This window comes from Mastomys coucha, unplaced genomic scaffold (assembly GCF_008632895.1).
Source record: "Mastomys coucha isolate ucsf_1 unplaced genomic scaffold, UCSF_Mcou_1 pScaffold8, whole genome shotgun sequence".
Classification (NCBI taxonomy): domain Eukaryota; kingdom Metazoa; phylum Chordata; class Mammalia; order Rodentia; family Muridae; genus Mastomys; species Mastomys coucha.
The window spans coordinates 23,862,071-23,882,866 of record NW_022196914.1 but is presented as its reverse complement, the minus strand read 5'-3'; the positions used below and the strand labels follow the sequence as shown (position 1 = coordinate 23,882,866).

At 40.7% G+C, this 20,796-nt stretch overlaps 1 protein-coding gene across 1 annotated transcript in view; it reads right to left on the bottom strand.

The window, feature by feature from the left end:
- The window catches only part of Dnah5 (dynein axonemal heavy chain 5), a 249,501-nt gene that overhangs the window by 166,542 nt on the left and 62,163 nt on the right, over window positions 1-20,796 (bottom strand). The window contains exons 18-24 of the mRNA XM_031360281.1: window positions 18,898-19,060; window positions 18,215-18,448; window positions 14,284-14,474; window positions 14,108-14,195; window positions 8,413-8,546; window positions 3,578-3,779; window positions 2,563-2,798 (exon numbers count right to left, since the gene is read on the bottom strand). Of these exons, the coding sequence (XP_031216141.1) occupies window positions 2,563-2,798; window positions 3,578-3,779; window positions 8,413-8,546; window positions 14,108-14,195; window positions 14,284-14,474; window positions 18,215-18,448; window positions 18,898-19,060 (1,248 nt within the window). The remainder of the gene's footprint in view (window positions 1-2,562; window positions 2,799-3,577; window positions 3,780-8,412; window positions 8,547-14,107; window positions 14,196-14,283; window positions 14,475-18,214; window positions 18,449-18,897; window positions 19,061-20,796) is intronic.

The window sequence follows — 20,796 nt, the reverse complement described above, 5'->3', positions numbered from 1 at the left end:
TAACTCCTTCATTAGGGACCCTGTACTCAGTTCAATGGATGGCTGTGAGCCTCTACATCTGTATTAGTTGGGTACTGTTAGAGGAGGGTAATGTTTTTACACCTGGATTCTTTAAAGATTTATGTATTTTTACTTCATGTGTGTGAAAGTTTGCCTGCTTGAGTTTTAAGTGCACCTTACACAAGCAGTACCCAAGGAGACCAGAAGATGGCAGTGGAACTTTCAGAAGATCCCCTGAAACTGGAGATCCTAAGGGGTATGAGCTATTATGTGGGTGCTTGGAACTGAACCTAAGTCCTCTGCAAAGTAGTAAGCACTCTTAACCACATAGCCTCATCTCTAGCCCCTTAAATCGTCGCTTTTAATGCCACAGTTACATTTAACTACAATTACATTCATACATTTAAAATAATAAATTCAGTGACCCACTTTTAATAAGGCCTTTTGGCAGGAATAATCAGTGCAGTGTGTAATAAAATAAAAGTCTGGGATGGGGGAGGGGTGGCTCGTGCATAAACTGCTCATCATGCAAACATAGGCAACAGAGTTTGGATCCCTAACATGCACAAAAAATCCAGACATAGTGGTGTCTATAATCCCGGGACTGGAAAATAAAGCAGGTGAGTATAGAGGCACACTGTCTAGCAGTACAGTTGTCCAGATCAGATCATTTGGGCTCATTGAGAAACTATATCTCAAAAAAATAAGGCAGAGACATGATTGAGGAAGATATTTTGACATGAAACTCAAGCTTCCACATGAACGCACATGGGCTGTGCACAGATTCCTATCAGAGCGAGAGCAAGAGAGACAGACAGAGAGAGAGAGAGAGAGAGAGAGAGAAATATAATACTAATTACATTGTATTATATGACTTCTTTGACCTGTTTCCTTATGTGGAAGTAGAGCTTCATAACTGTGGTATGAGCACACATATGCCTGGATGCTGTAACCCTGGGATGAGCACACACATGCCTGGATGCTGTAATCCTGGGATGAGCACACACATGCCTGGATGCTGTAACCCTGGGATGAGCACACACAAGCCTGGGTGCTGTAACCCTGGAATGAGCACACACAAGCCTGGATGCTGTAACCATGGGATGAGCATACACACACCTGGGTGCTATAACCCTGGGATGAGCACATGCATGCCTGGATGCTGTAACCATGGGATGAGCACACACATGCCTGGGTGCTATAACCATGGGATGAGCACATGCATGCCTGGATCTGTAACCCTGGGATGAGCACACACACACACCTGGGTGCTGTAATCATTGGATGAGCACACACATGCCTGGGTGCTGTAACCATGGAATGAGCACACACAAGCCTGGGTGCTGTAACCATGGGATGAGCATACACACACCTGGGTGCTATAACCCTGGGATGAGCACATGCATGCCTGGATGTTGTAGCCATGGGATGAGCACACATATGCCTGGGTGTTGTAACCATGGGATGAGCACACACAAGCCTGGGTGCTGTAACCCTGGGATGAGCACACACACGTCTGGGTGCTGTAATCATCGGATGAGCACATACAAGCCTGGGTCCTGTAATCGTGGGATGAGCACATGCATGCCTGGATGCTGTAATCATGAGATGAGCACACACACGCCTGGATGCTATAACCATGGGATGAGCACACACATGCCTGGGTGTTGTAACCATGGAATGAGCACACACAAGCCTGGGTGCTGTAATCATTGGATGAGCACATGCATGCCTGGATGCTGTAATCATGAGATGAGCACACACACGCCTGGATGCTGTAACCCTGGGATGAGTACACACAAGCCTGGGTACTGTAACCATAGGGTGAGCACACACACGCCCGGGTGCTGTAATCATTGGATGAGCACATGCATGCCTGGATGCTGTAACCATAGGATGAGCACACACAAGCCTGGGTGCTGTAATCCTGGGATGAGCACACACAAGCCTGGGTGCTGTAACCATGGGACGAGCACATGCATGCCTGGATACTATTAGGTTGAAAGCACATATCAAACTCCACTGACCAACTGGGATCCCCATCCCCAGCTCCTGAAGGTGTTGATGTCAGGGACTGCTGCTTCCTCTTCTAGAAAATTGCACTGGATGAACACAAGCCTCCTTGTGGAGAGACTATGGACAATGACCCACTAACTCCGAGTCACATGGAGCAGAATCTCATGCCTCTGGGAGGATGTAACTGTGACAGCATTTGTTCCATAGAGCACCCACACCATGGCATGAGGCTGAAGACAGGCTACAGCTGAGATGCTACCCTCAGTTAGCTTTCTCTCATTATCTTTTTCTTCTTCCATTTCTCTTCTTGCCCCTGAAGCATCCATCCATAAATCATTCATCCAGTACCATAAGCCTGGCTCTTGGGCACATAAAGGAGAGTAACTAGAACTTAAAACATTCCCCCACGAAGGGCAGCCTAAGTGCTGAAAATGCTGCTTTTAGCATTAGTGCTCATTTGTTGTTCCATCACAGACCCATTAATATTTGTGCTAATGGCATCCAAGGTGTGAAAATATTTCTGTGACAGAGAAGCTGCCCATCTACCTCAATGGGTCCCACTTGGAAGTCAGTGGATATCTGCTGCTCCCTGATTTCTTTCAGGGCCGCCATTGCAATCCGAATATCATCCAAGTCTTTAATCGGCCGGCTCAGTTTCTTCTGGAAGTCTTCGACAACTGTGAAAATGTTTTCCATCTCACCCCTGTACTTTCTGTTGCAGTGACGGCCTATGACCACCATCCAGGCTTTCGTCTCTGCAGTCAGGGAAAACTTCAAGTCAGCTGAAAAGGCAAAGCACCCGGAGGTCAGTGTGGGATCCTTGAACCAATGTCAAAAGGCACTCTGTGTTCTTCACTCGTGGTAAATACTGTGAGGTTAGAAATATGTAAAACTAGAATTTGAAAATGGTTCCCAAGCTGGGGACACAAGTCAGTCGGTGAGAGCATTAGACGTGCCCTTAAACAGAGCTGAAACCCGTCAAGCTCGAGGTTCAGAGAGAGGCCCTATCTCAAGGGAATAAAATGGAGATCAGTGCCACAGGACACCTGATGTCCTCTGGCCTCCATGTGTGCACATGGATACACCACACAGACAAATACTACATACAAAGAAACTTTCTTAATCATTAAAACTCATCCATTATATAATTCTCATTTTTACAATTTGAATAACACACATATATACATATATATATACACACACACATACACACACACACACACACACACAATGCATATATGCATGTATGAAATAGCTTCAAATGTTTGGTATTGTTACTTAGAACAGCTACGTCCTAATTCTAACTACAACAGACTTATCCCTTCTCTCTAAACTACCCCTTACTTTCAAGTTAAACAGCAAAGTGTTAAGATAGACCAGAATTAATAATTATGCAGATGGGAACTAAAAACAAATCTACAAACTGGCCTTAAATTTTGAAGCTTACAAAAAAAAATCTAATCCTGAAGAAAGTTAGAACTCTCTGGAACTCAAATCTAGGTAAAGAGACAGAGTCACTGCTGCTGGGGTTACATGATGGTCTGAGAGACAATTAACCAACCTGTGTATAGAGCAATGGAACCCACACAGATGTATTCAGGCTCTGCATTAATTTCCTGCTCTAGGCTTTGAAAATAAAGAATTCTGGACTCAAATTCAGAAAGCAAAGGGTTTTGTGCAATAAATGTCATGATGGTGTCTTCTTTCTCCTTCTGCCAAATGTGATTGTAGCGTTTGAAGCGGTCCATGGATGTGATAACTTCCTGGAATAGAAATAATAGATTTATGTAAAAAAGGAAGAGTCTGAAATGGTATGGTGGTACAACTGAAGACTGGCTCATTTGATGGTTACCATGGAGTACTATCCACAATTAGTGATGTGGGATGAAATGGAAAAGCCATGGAAGTGAGCTATACCGAGGACATTAACAGTAAGTGGGGGTTAGCATCTTGCCATCCCTAGTCTAAAGGGAGGGGAACTGTGTAGAAATTTCTGGAAATAAAGTTGGCCATTGGGAACAGGAATATCTTGTAGAAGTTGACATTAGTCTAAAAAGAACAAACAAAGTTGTGCCATCAGGAAGCACAGGAGAAAAATCCTGTGGGTCCTTCCTTCTCTCCTCAAGTCTCCTCCATGGATCTTCATCGATTAGATTCACCACTATATTAAAGAAGACTGGGATCTATATATTTCTTTCCCATAGTTGATAGCACAAATTAAGAAATACCACCAGACTGGAGAGATAGCTCAGTGGTTAAGAGCACCAACTGCTCTTCCTAAAGTCCTGAGTTCAAATCCTAGCAACCACATAGTGGCTCAAAACCATCCGTAACAAGATCTGGTACCCTCTTCTGGAGTGTCTGAAGATAGCTACAGTGTACTTACATATAATAAATAAATAAATAAATAAATAAATAAATAAATAAATCTTTAAAAAAAAAAAAAAGGAAGAAATACCACCAATTTTTTTGCTGTTGTTGCTAGCCCCAGGTCATTAAAACTATTGTGCCTCATCTTTAGATTCCCATGATAGTGACTGGTCATATTCAGAGAAAGCACTGGACCCTACTTTGTTTTTATAGTTAATTCAATTGGAGTTAGAACCCCCTAAAAGACACATTTTTGGACAGGTCTGTGAGGATGTATCCGAGAGGTTTAACTGGGGAGAGAAAATCCACCCTGAATGGCGGCATCACTAATCCTATGACCTGGGAGTCCTGGATTGAATGAAAATGGAGGAAGGAGAGATCAAGATGAACACCAGCATTCATCTCTCAAAGCCCCCTGAGTGCAGATTCACTGTGACGAGCAGCCTCATGCTATTGCTATCATGCCTTCTCTGCCATGATGGACTGTGCTCTCAGAACTATGAGAGAAGTAAATCTATCCTTTCTTAAGGTTCTGTTGTAGGGTATCTCCTCACAGCCAAGAGCAGTAACTAACACAAGTGCTGACTCACTCTGCTGTGTTCACTATAATTACTGAGGCAAATGAAAATATATCTAACTGTTTATTTCCATACACTTTTCCCCCCATCATATAGTACAACACCTGATAAACTAAGCACTAGAAAAATAATTGCTCAGTAATGGGAACACTGTCCCTGGAGGGGAGATAAACACAGGATGTTCAAAATGCTAAAAAAAATACAAAGATTAAATATGAATAAATGCAAAGACTTGTCATTCCCTGGGGAACACATTAAGCACAACTTAACAACATTTTTTTTTCATCTTATAATAGCAACAGCAGCTTTTCTGGTACTTTCAAACAAATGTAGCTCATTCTATTAAAAAACAGCCTCAGAAAACATGTACTTACTAAACAACTACTTGTTCAACACTGAAAAACACCTAAGAGTCAACTGTTTTTAATAAATGTGTGTGTACAGAAAACAACTTCCTGAACAGAACACTAATAGCACAGGTATTGAGATCAACAATTAATAAATGAGACCTCACGAAACTGAAGAGCTTCTAGAAATCAAAGGATAATAGGATAAGACAGCAGCCTACACAGAATAGGATCTTCACCAACCTTACATCCATGAGAGGGCTGATATCCAAAGTATATAAGGAACTTGAGAAATTAGATATCAGAAAACCAAACAATTCAATTTAGAATGGGGTACAGGGCAAAACAGAGAATCCTAGATAGAGGACTCACTAATGGTTTGGAAGCATTTAAAGAAAAGTTCAACAACCTTAGTCATCAGGAAAATGCAAATCAAAATGACTCTGAGGCTCCATCCTACACCCATCAGAATGGCTAAGATCAAAAACTCAACTGACAGCTCATGCTGGAGAGGATGTGGAGCAAGGGGAGCACTTCTCCATTGCTAGTGGACATGCAAACTTGTACAATCACTTTGAAAATGGTTTCTCAGAAAACTGAGACTAGTTCTGCCTCTAGACCCCGTCATACAACTTCTTAGCATACACCTAAAAGATGCTCCATGATACTACAAGAACACTTGCTCAACTATGTTCAGAGCAGCTTTATTCGAAATAGCCAGAAATTAGAAACAACCTAGATGGCCCTCAACTAAAGAATAGATAAAGAAAATGTGATATATTTATACAATGGAATATTACTCAGCTATTAAAAATGTCATAAAATTTTCAGACAAATGAATGGACTTAGTAAACATAATCCTGAGTAAGGTAACCCAGACCCAGAAAGACAAACAAGGTATGTACTCACTTATAAGTGGATATTAACCATAAAGTATAGGATAACCATGCTATAATCCACAAACCCAAAGAAGCAAAATAACAAGGAGGGTTCACAGAGGATGCTTAAATCTCACTGAGAAGAGGAAATAAAATAGACATTGAAAATGGATGGAGGAAGGGAACTGGGTGGAAGAAAGGGTGTGGAAGGGAACAGGAGGGATCAAGTGTATGAGGAAAGAGAACTGGGAGAAATCATTGGAAGAAATGGAGGGGGGTCTTTCCTGGAATGAGCTAGGAACTGAGGGCAATGGAAACTCCCAGGAATCTATGAGTGTAACTCTAGGTAAGACTCCTAGCAATAGGCAATACAAAACCTGAAACAGCTATGTCCTGGAACCAGGCAAGACTTCTAATGGAGAGATAAGAATACCAACCCAGCCACAAAACGTTAGTCCCACAATTTTTCCTGACTACAAGGAAAAAGAGGGAGCAGAAATTGAGGGAGCAATCAACAAATGTTGGCCCAACTTGAGACCCGTGCCCTAAGTGGGAGTCCATTGTTGACACTATTAATGATATTCTGCTATAGTTGCAGACAGGAGCCTAGCATAACTGTCTTCTGAGAGGCTACAGCCAGCAGCCAGTGGAGACAGATACAATAACCCACAGCCACACATTAAGTGGAGCTTGGGAATCTTGTGGAAGAATGGGAGGAAGGATTGAAGAAGCCAGAGAAGTAAAAGACAGAGTAAGAAAACCTACAGAATCAACTATCTTAGGCCCACAGGGGCTCACAGAGACTGAACTGGCAACCAGAGAGCATGCACAGGACATACCTAGGCCCTCTACACATATGTAACAGATATGCAGTTTGGTCTTCACGAGGGACTCCTAACAGCAGGAGCAGGGGCTGTCTCTGACTGCTGCCTGCCTTTGGATCCCTTTCCTCTAACTAGCTGCCTTGTCTAGCTTCAACAGAAAAAGATGCACCTAGTCCTACTGCAGCTTGGTATGTCAAGGTGGTTTAATATCCATGGGAGGCCTCCCCTTCTCTGAGGAAAAAGGGATGGGATAGGGGAGGAGGGAGAGGAGAATTAGGGACTGGAAGAAGAGGAGTGAGGAGAAGGTGTGATCATGATGCAAATTAATTAGTTGATTAATTAAAAAATAAATGTGTGCTGCATAGCCTTTAAACAAAACCTGATTTCAGTATCTTAAGTCTTTTAACCTACAAGGGCAAATCTGTCTGCATACAAAAGGAAAATTGAAGTGGGGTTGAGGAAGCACATTAGAAAAAAAAATTTGAACTGGCTTTACAGACAGCCAGTATGAGTTTGTGTCAATGGTGGTGATTTTTGAATACTCTGTTTTATCTGAGTTCCATGTGATGATACATGTATAAATTTTCCTCTGGTGATTAGTGGATTTGCCTACCCACATATAAGAAAGTGAGAATACATCATCTACTGGCCAGGAGGCAATTCTTAGTATGGGAACTCAGAATCTCTGAGTGCAATGACTCAGTGGGAAGAGGGCCTGTCCCTGCTGTTCAAGCAGGAGTCCTGAGTTTGCATCCCCAGTACCTGCAGAAATCCTGGTGGCAACAGACACCTCCATAATACTAGCCATAGGTGTGCAGTACAAGGAAAATCCAAGGGGTTTGTTGGCTAGCGAGTCAACCCATGCCAAAGTGAGGGAAGCAGGGAACATGAGCCTCTGGTTCAGTGAGAAACTCTCAAAAATAAGGTGGAAAACAATAAAGGAAGCCACAGGAACATCTGACCTCTACATGTGCACATACAGGCAAGTGTGCCCATACAAACACATGGATGGATACAGACACACACACACACACACACACACACACACACACACACTGACTGACTGAACACCTTATCCTGTTTTACTCTTTGAAGGAGAACTGGGAAACTGTCACCTCAGTCTGAATTGTGGATTTGAACAGAACAGATTTTTTAAAAGTTAGATTCATTTATGGGAACAAACAAAGATAGAGACATTAACAGGAGAAGAACAGGGAGTTCTAAATTAAAGGGTCTTCAGTGAATACATATGCACTGAACACAGACAAGACACCTCTTATTGCTTGGGGACACAATCAGGGGTGAAATCGGGCTACATACAGGGTGAGTTTATGGTGGAGTTTGCACAAAGCACACGCTGGGCAGCCCAGGGCCTGTAACTGCCTCATGACACACATACCTTCTTGGTGGAGCTGATGACTGTGCTGAGCACAGATACTAACTTTACAATCTCTTTGTTGTCAGAAATATTCTTATAGTAATTCTGGGTTTGCACAGGAATGGGCAAGTTTACGGATGCTATCTCCAGTGTTTCTAAAGCCAAAGAGGAAAAGAAAAACACAAACGTTAATATCAATAATCTGCAGAATATATTTTGAAAAGAAAAAGTATAGTTTTCTATAATGATAAAGATATGTAAAATCTGTATAAAAACATTGACAGCCTTAACTGTTTTGCTACTAATAAAATTAATCAAAGTGTGCAGCCATCCAAAAAGTGTTCCTTCAATAAGAAATGATGGGTCTCAGGCGATACCAAGTTCGGCGTGCTGAGATGTGCCTGTGGTTCTCATTGTTTCCTCTCTGGGTATGTAACAGCCCTAAACAAAGGCAGTCTTGCGATATCAGAGCTGTGAAAACCTGCAGCACAGCATTCTGTGCTGGGGAGAGCGAGATTTGGGTCTCCTTGGCAAGTTCTGAAGAACTGTTACGAACTGGCATGGCTGGAAGCTCCCTGTATGAATTGGATCTAAAGAATTGATCTTTGTCTAGCCTGAGTCAGTACTTCACTGAATGGGGCAAGGGAAAGCTTTAGCCATACAGTATTTGTTCAAAGAAAAGAAAGAAATTTCCACAACTGCACCAGTCTCTTAACTTTAACTGTATCTAAGACTATGGCGATAAGTTTCAGGTAAAGAAAACTGGGGTCAGTAGGGTTAGTTTGAGATCCAGAAAGAGAGACCTCAGCAAGCACAATGACACAGAAGACTCTCGAAGGCTCTGGGACTTCCAAAGTCCACACCACACCACACACACACACACACACACACACACACACACACACACACACACACACACACGCTGTGAGCATGCCCAGGAAGGAGGGGGAAATGCCCAGTCTCTGCCACACTGAGGCCCTCATAATCATTAGGTAGAGCTTGGGTGGTGTTCCTGCTTCTCCTGCACCCAGAGCCCCTAAGCAAAGGGTGAAACTTCTAGGCTCCAATCAGTAAGGGAAATCTCCACATACTCTTCTTAGCTGACCTCTAAACAGCCAGACAGTACCGCAGGTGATGCTGCAGACAAAACAGATTTTTACAGAATTCGTCGAGGCTGGTCAGAGCTGGTCCATAATGTTCTTCTGCTGCTTAGCTAGCTTTTGGTTTTGTTATATTTTGTTACGTTTTTAGGTTTTTTTGGTTTGTTTATTTTGTGTGTGTTGTGATTCAGCACTCCCATTTTCTTTTTTCTATTCTAAATTTTTATTGTACCGTGTGTGTGTGTGTGTGTGTGTGTGTGTGTGTGTGTGTGTGTGTTTTCGAGACAGGGTTTCTCTGTGTGGCCCTGGCTGTCCTGAAACTCACTCTGTACACCAGGCTGGCCTTGAACTCAGAAATCCACTCTGCCACCCAAGTGCTGGGATTAAAGGCATGCGCTACCACTGCCCAGCAATTTTTATTGTACCTTAAACCCAAGAGCTTCCCCTTTTTATTACCTAATTTTTCATTTATTTATTTTTAGTTATTTAATTTTTATTAATTATACATGCTTTTCTCCCTCCAAACATAACCCAGATCTTTCCCACCTCCCTACTCACTGAAGGTTATATTCTTTCTCTCTTCAAAAGAAAAGAACCCAGAATCTAAACAACTAAGCAAAAGCCCAGTAAGACAAAATATGCCAAAGAAGAGGAAAAAAGTACACAACACACACACTATTTGTGTTGGCCAACTACTCCCGGGCATGGAGCCTCCCCTGAATTGTGATTTATATACCCACTGATGCTCTACTGGAGGAAACTGATTTTCCCTTTCCTGGCAGGTATCATTTGCAAATAGCTGTTTGGTTAGGCATAGGACACTGTCCACTCGGTTGTCTCAGTGCTGTGACCTTGTCCGGTGTGGACCTGTGCAGGTCTTGTGTGGGCTGCCACTATCTCTGTGAGCTCACATGAGCATTATCCTGTTGTGTGATCAGAGTGACACACATTGTGTAATTTAAATCCTTTTAAATTGAAATGTACTACAAACTGGTGTACAGATTCAGCATATCCCTATTTAGATGTTTCCACTGATTTTTTTTCCCATAGAAACTTAATAAGCTGGCCTTAAAATTCATACAGAAATGTGACAGATCCAGCACATTTTAAGTGAGTTTAAGAAAATATTAAAATGGCACACAGGACTCACACTTCCTGACTTCACCCCTCCCAGAGGAGTCAGAGATAGAGTGGGGTGAGGGGGCTGGTATATTCCTCACTCGGGTGCCTCTGTTACTACTCAAGCTAATGAGTGTGGCCGCCCATGCTCATACTGACAGCCTCTATTATATGCCATTAGTCACAAAGAAAAGAATGCCATGAAATGGGGTGGAGGGTGCTTTAGAGGGAGAAAGGGTTTAATGGGAATGGCATGAGATGGAATAATGAGAAAGAAATTTGAACAAAGAGGAATATAGGTGTATGAAATTGCAAAACAATAAATAAATAATTTTTGAAAGCTTACTACAGACCTATAGCAGTAAAGATAGTGTCACACTAGAATTAGCAAGACCTGGGATTAACAGAACAACACCAGAAGTCCAGAAATAAATGCTTGGATTTACACTCTCATTTAAGTGAGTTTCAACACAGATCTCAAGAAAATTCAATTATAGAATAAATGATTTCTTAGCTTAACAGTGGTGGTACTGGTATACACCCACATTGAAAATAATGTCTTTGAACTTCAACGTCACTGAAAGTGAATCACAGACTGAAATGCAAATGCTGAGCTATGCAACTTTAAAAGAGTACAAAGGTCCCTGACCTTATGCCAAGCAACTGTTTCTTAGACACAAATGATGAAAATAGAGTTGAGTAATACTTAAAATTCAACTTTGATTCTCCAAAAGATGTCAGTAAGAAACTAAGAACAAATCTGTATAGAAAATTTTTATAATTTTATTCAGAACATAGAAAAATCTTACAGATATTTCAATAAGTTACCCAATTTTTAAGAATATGAAAAAATTAGATATTGTTCCAAATAAGGCACAGATGACAAGAAACCACCTGAAAGTGTGTTGAGTGTTACTTGCCACTGCAGAAAGTCATACTAAAACTACAATGAGACACCACTCTGTACCTATGACAATGGCTATAGACAAAAGGCAGCCAAGAATGTGATCAGTGACAATGGAGAAAAAGCAATGAGCCCCTCCTGCATCACCAGGGGGAGGAGCCGATGATGCTCTACCTTCCAAAGGTTGTGTGGCCTTTCTTTCAATGTGAAACATAAACTTGTGATTTGTCCAGCAATCCTTACTTGTCAGTCTATACCAAAAGAAATAAAAACATTTTCACATAAAATCTTGGGGTTGGGAAGCAGTTCACTTGGTAAAAGGTCTGCCACTTGTGCATGAGGACCTGAGTTTGCATCTTCCTCCCCTACATCAGCTCTGGGTTTGCAGCATGCATGTGTCACCCAGCACAGGGACAGGGGAAACAGGCAGATCCCTGGAGCATTCTAGCCAGGCAGTTTAGCCAGCTGGTGATTCCCAGGATCAGTGAGAGACCCTGTCTCAAAACACAAGATGAAATGCAATTGAGGAAGATGCCCAACATCAGCTTCTGATCTCCATATGAACAACTAAACATGTGCATACACATGAACACATGAATAATAAACACAAGTACAACGACATGTTTACCAGAATTCTTAATGATAGTACAAAATGGAAACAATTGAACTGTTCACTAACTTATTAATACATAAATAAAACATAGTTTATCTGTAATGTAAAATAAAATTCAATGATAAAAAGAAATGAATATTATGTGCTCATAATCCTAGCACTAATCAGGTAGGAGTGGCAGAATCTTGAGCTCAAGAGTAGCCTGACTTACCTAATAAGTTCAAGGCCAGCCTAAGCTACAAGTAAGTTCCTCTCTCAAACAAATAAGTCTAAGAATGACGCCAGTATCACAGCACTTGCCTGACATGTACAGGACCTGAGATCCCATCTATGGTGCTACAATAGTGAAAATATAATGTAAATGCTACACATTGATGAAAATAGAAATACCATGACAATGGGGGAAAACGGTCACAAAATCTCACACATAGAATGATTGATTGCTAAGAATGGGACATAGATCAGTGGCTTCCAAGAGATGATCAGAAAGAGAACGCAAAATGAATGCTAACTGGTGCAGGGGGTCATCCTGAGATAATTTTTTAAAAGGTTCTAAAATTAGACAATGATGATACTCAGAGTACACAAAACACACACATACACACATAAACCCTCTGAATTGTACAGTTAAAGACAGCCAGGCTGCAGTCTGTTGCTTCACATCTTTGGTCATGTTTTCAGTACAAATATTTTTTTCTTCTCTGGCTGTGATCCATGATTGAACATATTCTCAGTAGAAGACTCTGAATTGTAAATGATTCTAGGAGCTAAAGCAATGTTTCCAGATTAAATTGAAGCTAATACCATAATATCTGGGCTCTTTTAGATCTAATTCATGGTTTAGTTGTATGTAGGTGTTGGGAGGTGTCATGTACACATGAGTGAAGTTGCCTACAGAAGCCAGAACAGGGTGTCATTGCCCTAGAGCTGGAGATGCAAGCGGTCGTGAGCCACCAGAAAGGGGTGCTGGGAACCAGACTCAGGTCTGCAGCAAGAGCAGTATGTATTCCTAACTGATGAGCCATCTATCCAGCTCCAGATAATGTTTTTTAGCTTAAGCTAATAATAAATAAATAAATAAATAAATAAATAAATAAATAAATAAATAAGTTATTTATGGGAATATATTTTCAACTCTTTCTATCTTCCTCATTAGGGCTATTTCAAAGAGGTACTAGCTTTAGTTTCTTCCTTGTAGTCATTTTATCATCTCTGGGGAGAGCAAAATTATACTGTGTCTGCTCGCCGTGGTGCCGACAGAAAGGGAGTGGGAGGACTGAACAAGACATCTGATATCATTAGCAACTTGGATGTCTCGTGCTCCTCAGTTTTACAGACTACAAATGAATGGTATAGGGTGCATGGCAGCATTCAGGATGTGTTAACAAAACAGAACTCACAGTAGGTCAAAAATATCTGTAATGTGCTAGGGAATACTCATTGCGATGAAAACTAGTTTCTCAGTAGAGTGTGAAATTAAATGCATTTCCTGTCTTCAGCCATTAATAGATCAGACCAAACATCAATGATGCACCAGCAGTTCTGACAGATGCAACAGAAGCAGGAGATCATGTGACACTGACAGATCAGTATGTGCATCTTAACGTTTTTAAACCCAAAATGGGCTGAAAGATTGATGCTCTTATTGAACATGATTTGAAAACTACATGTGACACAGAAGATACTAGAGATCTCTGAAACGTGGCTTTCAGAGACAATGTTTTAAAAGTTGGGAGCATGGCTTAGCAATTGAGAGCACTTGCTCTTCTTGTAGATGACCGCAGGTCAGCTCCCAGCACTATATCAGATGGCTCACAACTGCCTGTTACTCCAGCTCCCTCCTCTGGCCTCCATGAGCATCTTCATGTATACACACACACACACACACACACACACACACACACACACGTGAGAGAGAGAGTCAGACAGACAGACAGACAGACAGACTTTCAATCTTTAAAACCTTTAAAGCATACTTACCTTGCAGTTCACTTTCTTCCACTTCAGTGTCAGAATCACTGTCTTCATTTTTCTGCATGGCAGCCATTTTTCTTTCATGCATCTTTCTCTAGAATGGAATAAAGATGTTCTTCATCTTTGCCCCATCTTTAAAAACAATAGCTTATGAATGAATCAGTATTTCACACTCTACCAACCTTGGACAACAGTTCGCTGCTCCACTGTCTAACCCCCTTGGGGACATTGATGATACATTCCACAGCTTTGTTCAGTGTCTGCTGTATGTCCTCCAGGGCAGGAGCCATAGCAATGTTGGGAATGGCCAGGGTAACACTTGCCCGGAAAATGGGGAGATGGTTCTGCTTCGCCTTAGACACATTGTTACTGTCTGAGTTAACACACCGTTTTTAGTTGAAAATAAAATGTACTTACTAGACTTTCCAAAAAAATTAAGGCATACACAATACACATGTAATTGGACAAACATTTGTCAAACTGATGAGTGCATGCATCTGGTTTTGTTCAATATAACAGTAATTCAGTGGATCCCAAGTCATTCTGTCGATTGTAGCTTGCTGGTACATCTCCATAAAAGGAAACTTTCAATTAAGAATCAGGATTAAGTATAAAATCGTACCCAAGATTTTATAAGTAATAGTGGCAACCAAAGTCATGCCAACAATGAGTTAAATGCCAAGGAAGCAAACAAGAAATAAAGAACAAATACTATGATGAATGAAAGTTAAAACAAGCAACTTTTGGAATTTAAAATAAAATACTATCCACAATAAATATAGTCCAAACTTCGAAGCAGTTTCACATGCAGGAAAAATGTAAATGTAACTCATTATCTATAATAAAGAGGCCTTTAAAGTTGGCTATTGTTGTAGGTTGAAGTATTTAGACAGAGATGCATGGGTATGAGTATGTACACATGAACCACACATGGTTATATGGTTGAAGATACCTGCAATGCATGAAGTGATGCAATAACTATGATTTAATGTATTAACACATGAGCCAACATTTGATGGAGCCTGTCAACACTCTTGTATCTAAGGAAAGAACTGTCTTTCATTCTGAAGTAAATCAAAGCCATGCCCCAGAACATTCTTTCACAGGCCCTGATATTCTTCATCCACTTTAATACAATAGTATGGTTCCCTTCTATTACAAATCTTCCAAATGAGTAAGATTTTATTATCCTATTTTGTCTCAATTAATTATTTCCTTCTTTACTATTCTTAATTGAGATTTTTAACTTCAGAGCAGCCCTACCATTTGTGGGGTTTTGAAGCACACGTAGAAAAGCATAAACCTTTTTCTGAACACTAATAGGAAAAAAACAAGGGCATTCAGAATGAAAAGCTGGACTAAAAAGTAAAATAAATTCTAATTTTAAATGGATGATAGCAATCATTTATCATTAGCAATAATGGTTAATAATTAATAAGATTGGTTAAGAATTTGCCACTGACAACTCTCTCATGATTTTCCTCTTTTGGATTAAATAATTTTCTTTATGCTTTTGTCTTATTACAGGAAAATTTTAAATTACGTTGACTTTTTTCTGTCATCAGGATTTCAGACTAATCAGATTAGTCTGATTGGCAGACTAATCTTTCTGGGTCCTAGGTTTCTTAGTTTTTTGGTTTTTTATTAGATATTTTCTTTAATTACATGTCATATGAGATCCCCTTTCCCAGTTTCCCCCTGTAAAAAAGAAAAAAATAATAAAATAAAGTAAAAACAAAAAACAAAAAAAACCTGTTACCTCCCCCTGCTCACCAACCCACCAACTCCCAATTCCTGGCCCTGGCATTCCCCTACACTGGGGCATAGAACCTTCACAGGGCCAAGGGCCTCTCTTCCCATTGATGACTGACTAGGACATCCTCTGCTACATATGCAGCTGGAGCCATTAGTCCCACCATGTGTACTCTTTGGTTGGTGGTTTAGTTTCTGGGAGCTCTGAGGGTACTAGTTAGTTCATTTTGTTGTTCGTCCTAAGGGACTAAAAACCCTTCAGCTCCTTTGGTCCTTTCTCTAGCTCCTCCATTGGGAACCCTGTACTCAATCCAATGGATGGCTGTGAGTCTCAACTTCTGTATTAGTTAGGTACTGTCAGAGCCTCTCAGGAGACAGCTATATCAGGCCCCTGTCAGCCAGCTCTTGTTGACATCCACAATAGTGTCTGGGTTTGGTGATTGAATATGGGAAGATTCCTAGGTGGAGCAGTCTCTGGATTGTCCTTCCTTCAGTCTCTGATCCATAGTTAGTCTTTGCAACTCCTTCCATGGGTATTTTGTTCCCCCTTTTAAGAAGGAATGAAGTACCCACACTTTGGTCTTCCTTCTTCTTGAGTTTCTTGTGGTTTGTGAGTTGTACTTTGTGTATTCTGATCTTCTGGGCTACTATCCACTTATCAGAGAGTGCAAACCATGTGTGTTCTTTTGTGATTGGGTTACCTCACTCAGGATTGTATTCTCCAGATCCATCCATTTCCCTAAGAATTTCATAAATTCATTTTTTTAATAGCTGAGTAGTACTCCATTATGTAGATGTACCATATTTTCTGTATCCATTCCTCTGTTGAGGGACATCTGAGTTGTTTCCAGTTCCTGGCTATTATAAATAAGGCTGCTATGAACATAGTGGAGCATGTGTCCTTATTACATGTTGGAGCATCTTCTGAGTATATATATGCCCAGGAGTGGTATAGCTGGGTCCTCTGGTAGTACTATGTCCAATTTCCTCCCTAACTATTCAATATTGTACTTGAAGTCCTAGCCAAAGCAATTAGAAAACAAAAGGAGATCAAAGGGATAAGAATTGGAAAGGAAGAAGTCAAATTATCACTATTTGCTGATGATATGATAGTATACTTAAGTGACCCCAAAAATTCCACCAGAGAGCTCCTAAACCTGATAAACAGCTTCACCAAAGTAGCTGGATATAAAATTAACTCAAGCAAATCAGTGGCCTTCCTCTACACAAAGGATAAACAGGCTGGGAAAGAAATTAGGGAAACAATACCCTTCACAATAGTCACAAATAATATAAAACACCTTGGTGTGACTCTAATTAAGCAAGTTAAAGATCTGTTTGACAAAAACTTCAAGTCTCCTCTTGCCTCTCTCTTATATCTTGCCCCTTCTCTCCCCATTCCCTTCCCCCCTCTCTCCACGTGGCCATAGCCGGCTTCTACTTCTCTATGCTCTCCCCTCTGCCTTTCTCTGCCTCTACTACTCTCTTAACACTCTTCCACATGCCCTGAATAAACTCTATTCTATACTAAAAACAAAAACAAACAAACAACAACAAAAAAAAACCTTCAGGTCAAGTCTCTGAAGAAGGAAATTGAAGATCTCAGAAGATGAAAAGATCTCCCATGCTCGTGGGTTGGCAGGATTTATATAGTAAAAATGGCCATCTTGACAAAGCAATGGACAGATTCAATGCAATCCCCATCAAAATTCCAACTCAGTTCTTCACAGACTTAGAAAAAGCAATTTGCAAATTCATCTGGAATAACAAAAAACCCAGGATAGCCAAAACTATTCTCAACAATAAAATAGCTTCTGGTGGAATCACCATTGCAGACCTTAAGCTGTTCTACAGAGCAATTGTGATTAAAAAAACATCATGGTATCAGTACAGTGACAGGCAGGTAGATCAATGGAATAGAATTGGAGCCCAGAAATGAACCCACACACCTATAGTCACTTGATCTTTGACAAAGGAGCTAAAACCATCCAGTGGAAAAAAGACAGCATTTTCAACAAATGGTGCTGGCTCAAATGGTGGTTAGCAAGTAGAAGAATGCAAATCAATCCATTCCTATCTCCTTGTACAAAGCTCAAGTCCAAGTGAATCAATGACCTCCACATAAAACCAGATACACTGAAACTAATAGAAAAGAAAGTGGGTTTCTTAGTTTTAACATATGTGATGAGAGGAACTACATCACAGAATCTGTTGGGATGACTAGAGTTCATGCTGCTTACAAATATAAGGAAGTACCCAATGAAGAGCAGTGTTTTAAATTATTTAAAGTTAGTATGAATGAATACCACACACAAACACACACACACAACTAACCAATAAGCACATTATGCAAGATCATACCCCGGAAATTAATCATGTGACAGAAATGAATGCGCCTGCGAATGGCCTCAAGTGTATTCCTGGTCACTTTCAAAAGAGCATCTGCATTCTGATGGTTAAAATAGGAGAGCAGCTCACGGGCTTCCTCTAACACTTCAGTTTCTTTCTTCTTTCTTGCAGTTGCTGTCAAAGGCAGAGAACTAACCCCAGCATTAAGGGAGGATGCCAAGGCCTCAGAATGCCCTTCTCTTCTTCCTGAGAGAGAGAGATCGATCCATTACATTACAGGGAGAAAATTAAGATCAATTATATATGCAAGCTCAATATCAGTTAAATGCCCTACATCTGAGGAACTGAGGTGATGGAAGGATAGGAGATCATCTCCGTGTCAGAAGACAACCAATAACAGATCCAGCCTCAAAGACCTGTGTACTAGTGTGTTCTCTCCCAACAATAGCCCTGAAAACCTTGGGGAACAGCATCTTCCCCCTCCTCTCTGTAGGAAAAGGTTTGTACAGTTTAACACAAAATGTTTAGGATAAGCAACCAAGCCATTTGTGCAGAATCATAATTTCAGATTCATAAATATCAGTATAAAATTGAGGTAGTGTTTATAGAAATATAAAACCTATTGCTGTATAGAAAATTAAATTTTAGTTTTCAGCAAATATCCTGGAAACAAAAAAGCCTTCCTGCTCCCTCACCTGAAGTGTCACCATTAGGACTAGCATTCTCATGGCAGATGTTTTCGGCTACTTCTTCGGGTGGGACGTCCATGTCCAGTAACATGTTTATTAGCTCATTGACTGCGTCCTCTACGAGGGAACTTTTAAAATGGAGTATCTGTGCACCACTCACACAAAGATCCTAAGGGCAAGAAGAACAAAAGATAACGGTCACACATCTTTGTCTAGCTCTTGAAAGTTCATCAGGAAGAGCACCGATTTGGCCTTTAACTGATACTTTAGCTTCAGTGATGGCTTGACACTGCAGTGGTTAATCTCAATTGTCAGTTTGAGATCTAGAATTACATAAGGTAAGGAAATCTGTCTAGAGTGGGTAGTTCCATCCTAGGCTTGAATCCTACACTATATAAAAGTGAAGACTGTGAGCTGAACATAAACATCCATCCCTCTTACTTCTTGACTGTGAAAGTGACATGGACAGCTGCCTCAAGCTCCTGGTGCTCTGATCCCCCTGACAGGATGCACTGTAACCTGGAACTGTAACCCATAATAAGCCCTTCATCCTTAAGTTGCTTTTGTAATGATATTTTGTCACAGCAGACAAGAGAATAACTAAACAGCAACATACTCCACATTCACCCCAACCAGGCATCCCAAGAAGAAAGCATTAAAGACAAGAGTCGCAACTAGATCCAAAGCTGCAGGGTATTATTTATTTATTTATTTATTTGGGTTTTGCTTTTTTTTGTTGTTATTTTTCCCCCAGCATGGAAGAAGCTACTCCCAGAGCCACCAGCAGCATCTCATCCCATGGAATTCCCATCATATGATATGAACCTGCCCCTCACATGATGTAAACCTTCTCTCTCCAGCTGTCTTCCCATCTCTCATTTCTGACAAGCCACTGCCATGTACTTCATGTCCGATCTATACTCATTTCAGCTAGGTTGGACCTTTCTCAGAAATGGAACAAGACAAATGTAACACAATATAAAGCACTATGGTAGATTTACATAAAGATAGGTCAACCACTCCTAAATGTCTCTTTTACCACCTACTTGAAGGAAACCCAGTGAATGGAGACTTAGTCAGTCAATCACAATTTCCATAACTTTTTAAATCTGCATTGATTTAGACACTGAGGCACTAACATGTTCATGGACTGCCCATGTCCAATAGTTCACGGTTCTGATACCTCCCCGTTCAGCAGTCTTGACTTCTACCCACCCCTCTTCTGCAGGAAATGTGACATTTCCATCCAATTAATGTGTGGAACAAACTTTTAAGCTTGTTTATTCTAATAGTTCCTGGAACAAACTTTTAAACTTAGTCATTACCAAGAAAAATATCAAACAATAACTTCACTTAACTGAACTTCACCCAACTACAAATCTTATTTTGTTTTGTTTTTGAAGCCAGAAGATAGGGAGTAGTACTTCAAGATTCTGGGCTATATGTATACATGATATGACTATTACATGCATAAACTCATGACAACTGTAGATTACTACATAAGACCAAGCCAGCAAGGAGAGGGAGAACCTCCTCAGGCTCCACTCCTAGCTGAGGAGAGTTGATAGCAGCTGGGGAAGGGGGAGTCAGTTTTCCTTGAGGAGTGGCCACTGGCAGGTTGCCTTTGTCCTAGTGGATTATCCCACAGACATGTGCATATGGCTGATGTTTGCTGGACTCAGTATGATACTTTTAAAAATGACTTGAAGAGGGCCCAGGGGAGTTTGAGGAATGAAGCTGGTATGGATATGATTAAGATGCGTTATACACATGCATGAAATTTTCTAAGAATAAATTTAAAATACTTTATGTAGTTGTGTGTACTCCATGTGGTGATATATGCAAGTGCTAGGAATCATGTCCAGAACTAGGGAAGTCTTTAAGAAGTACTAGCAAATGACATTC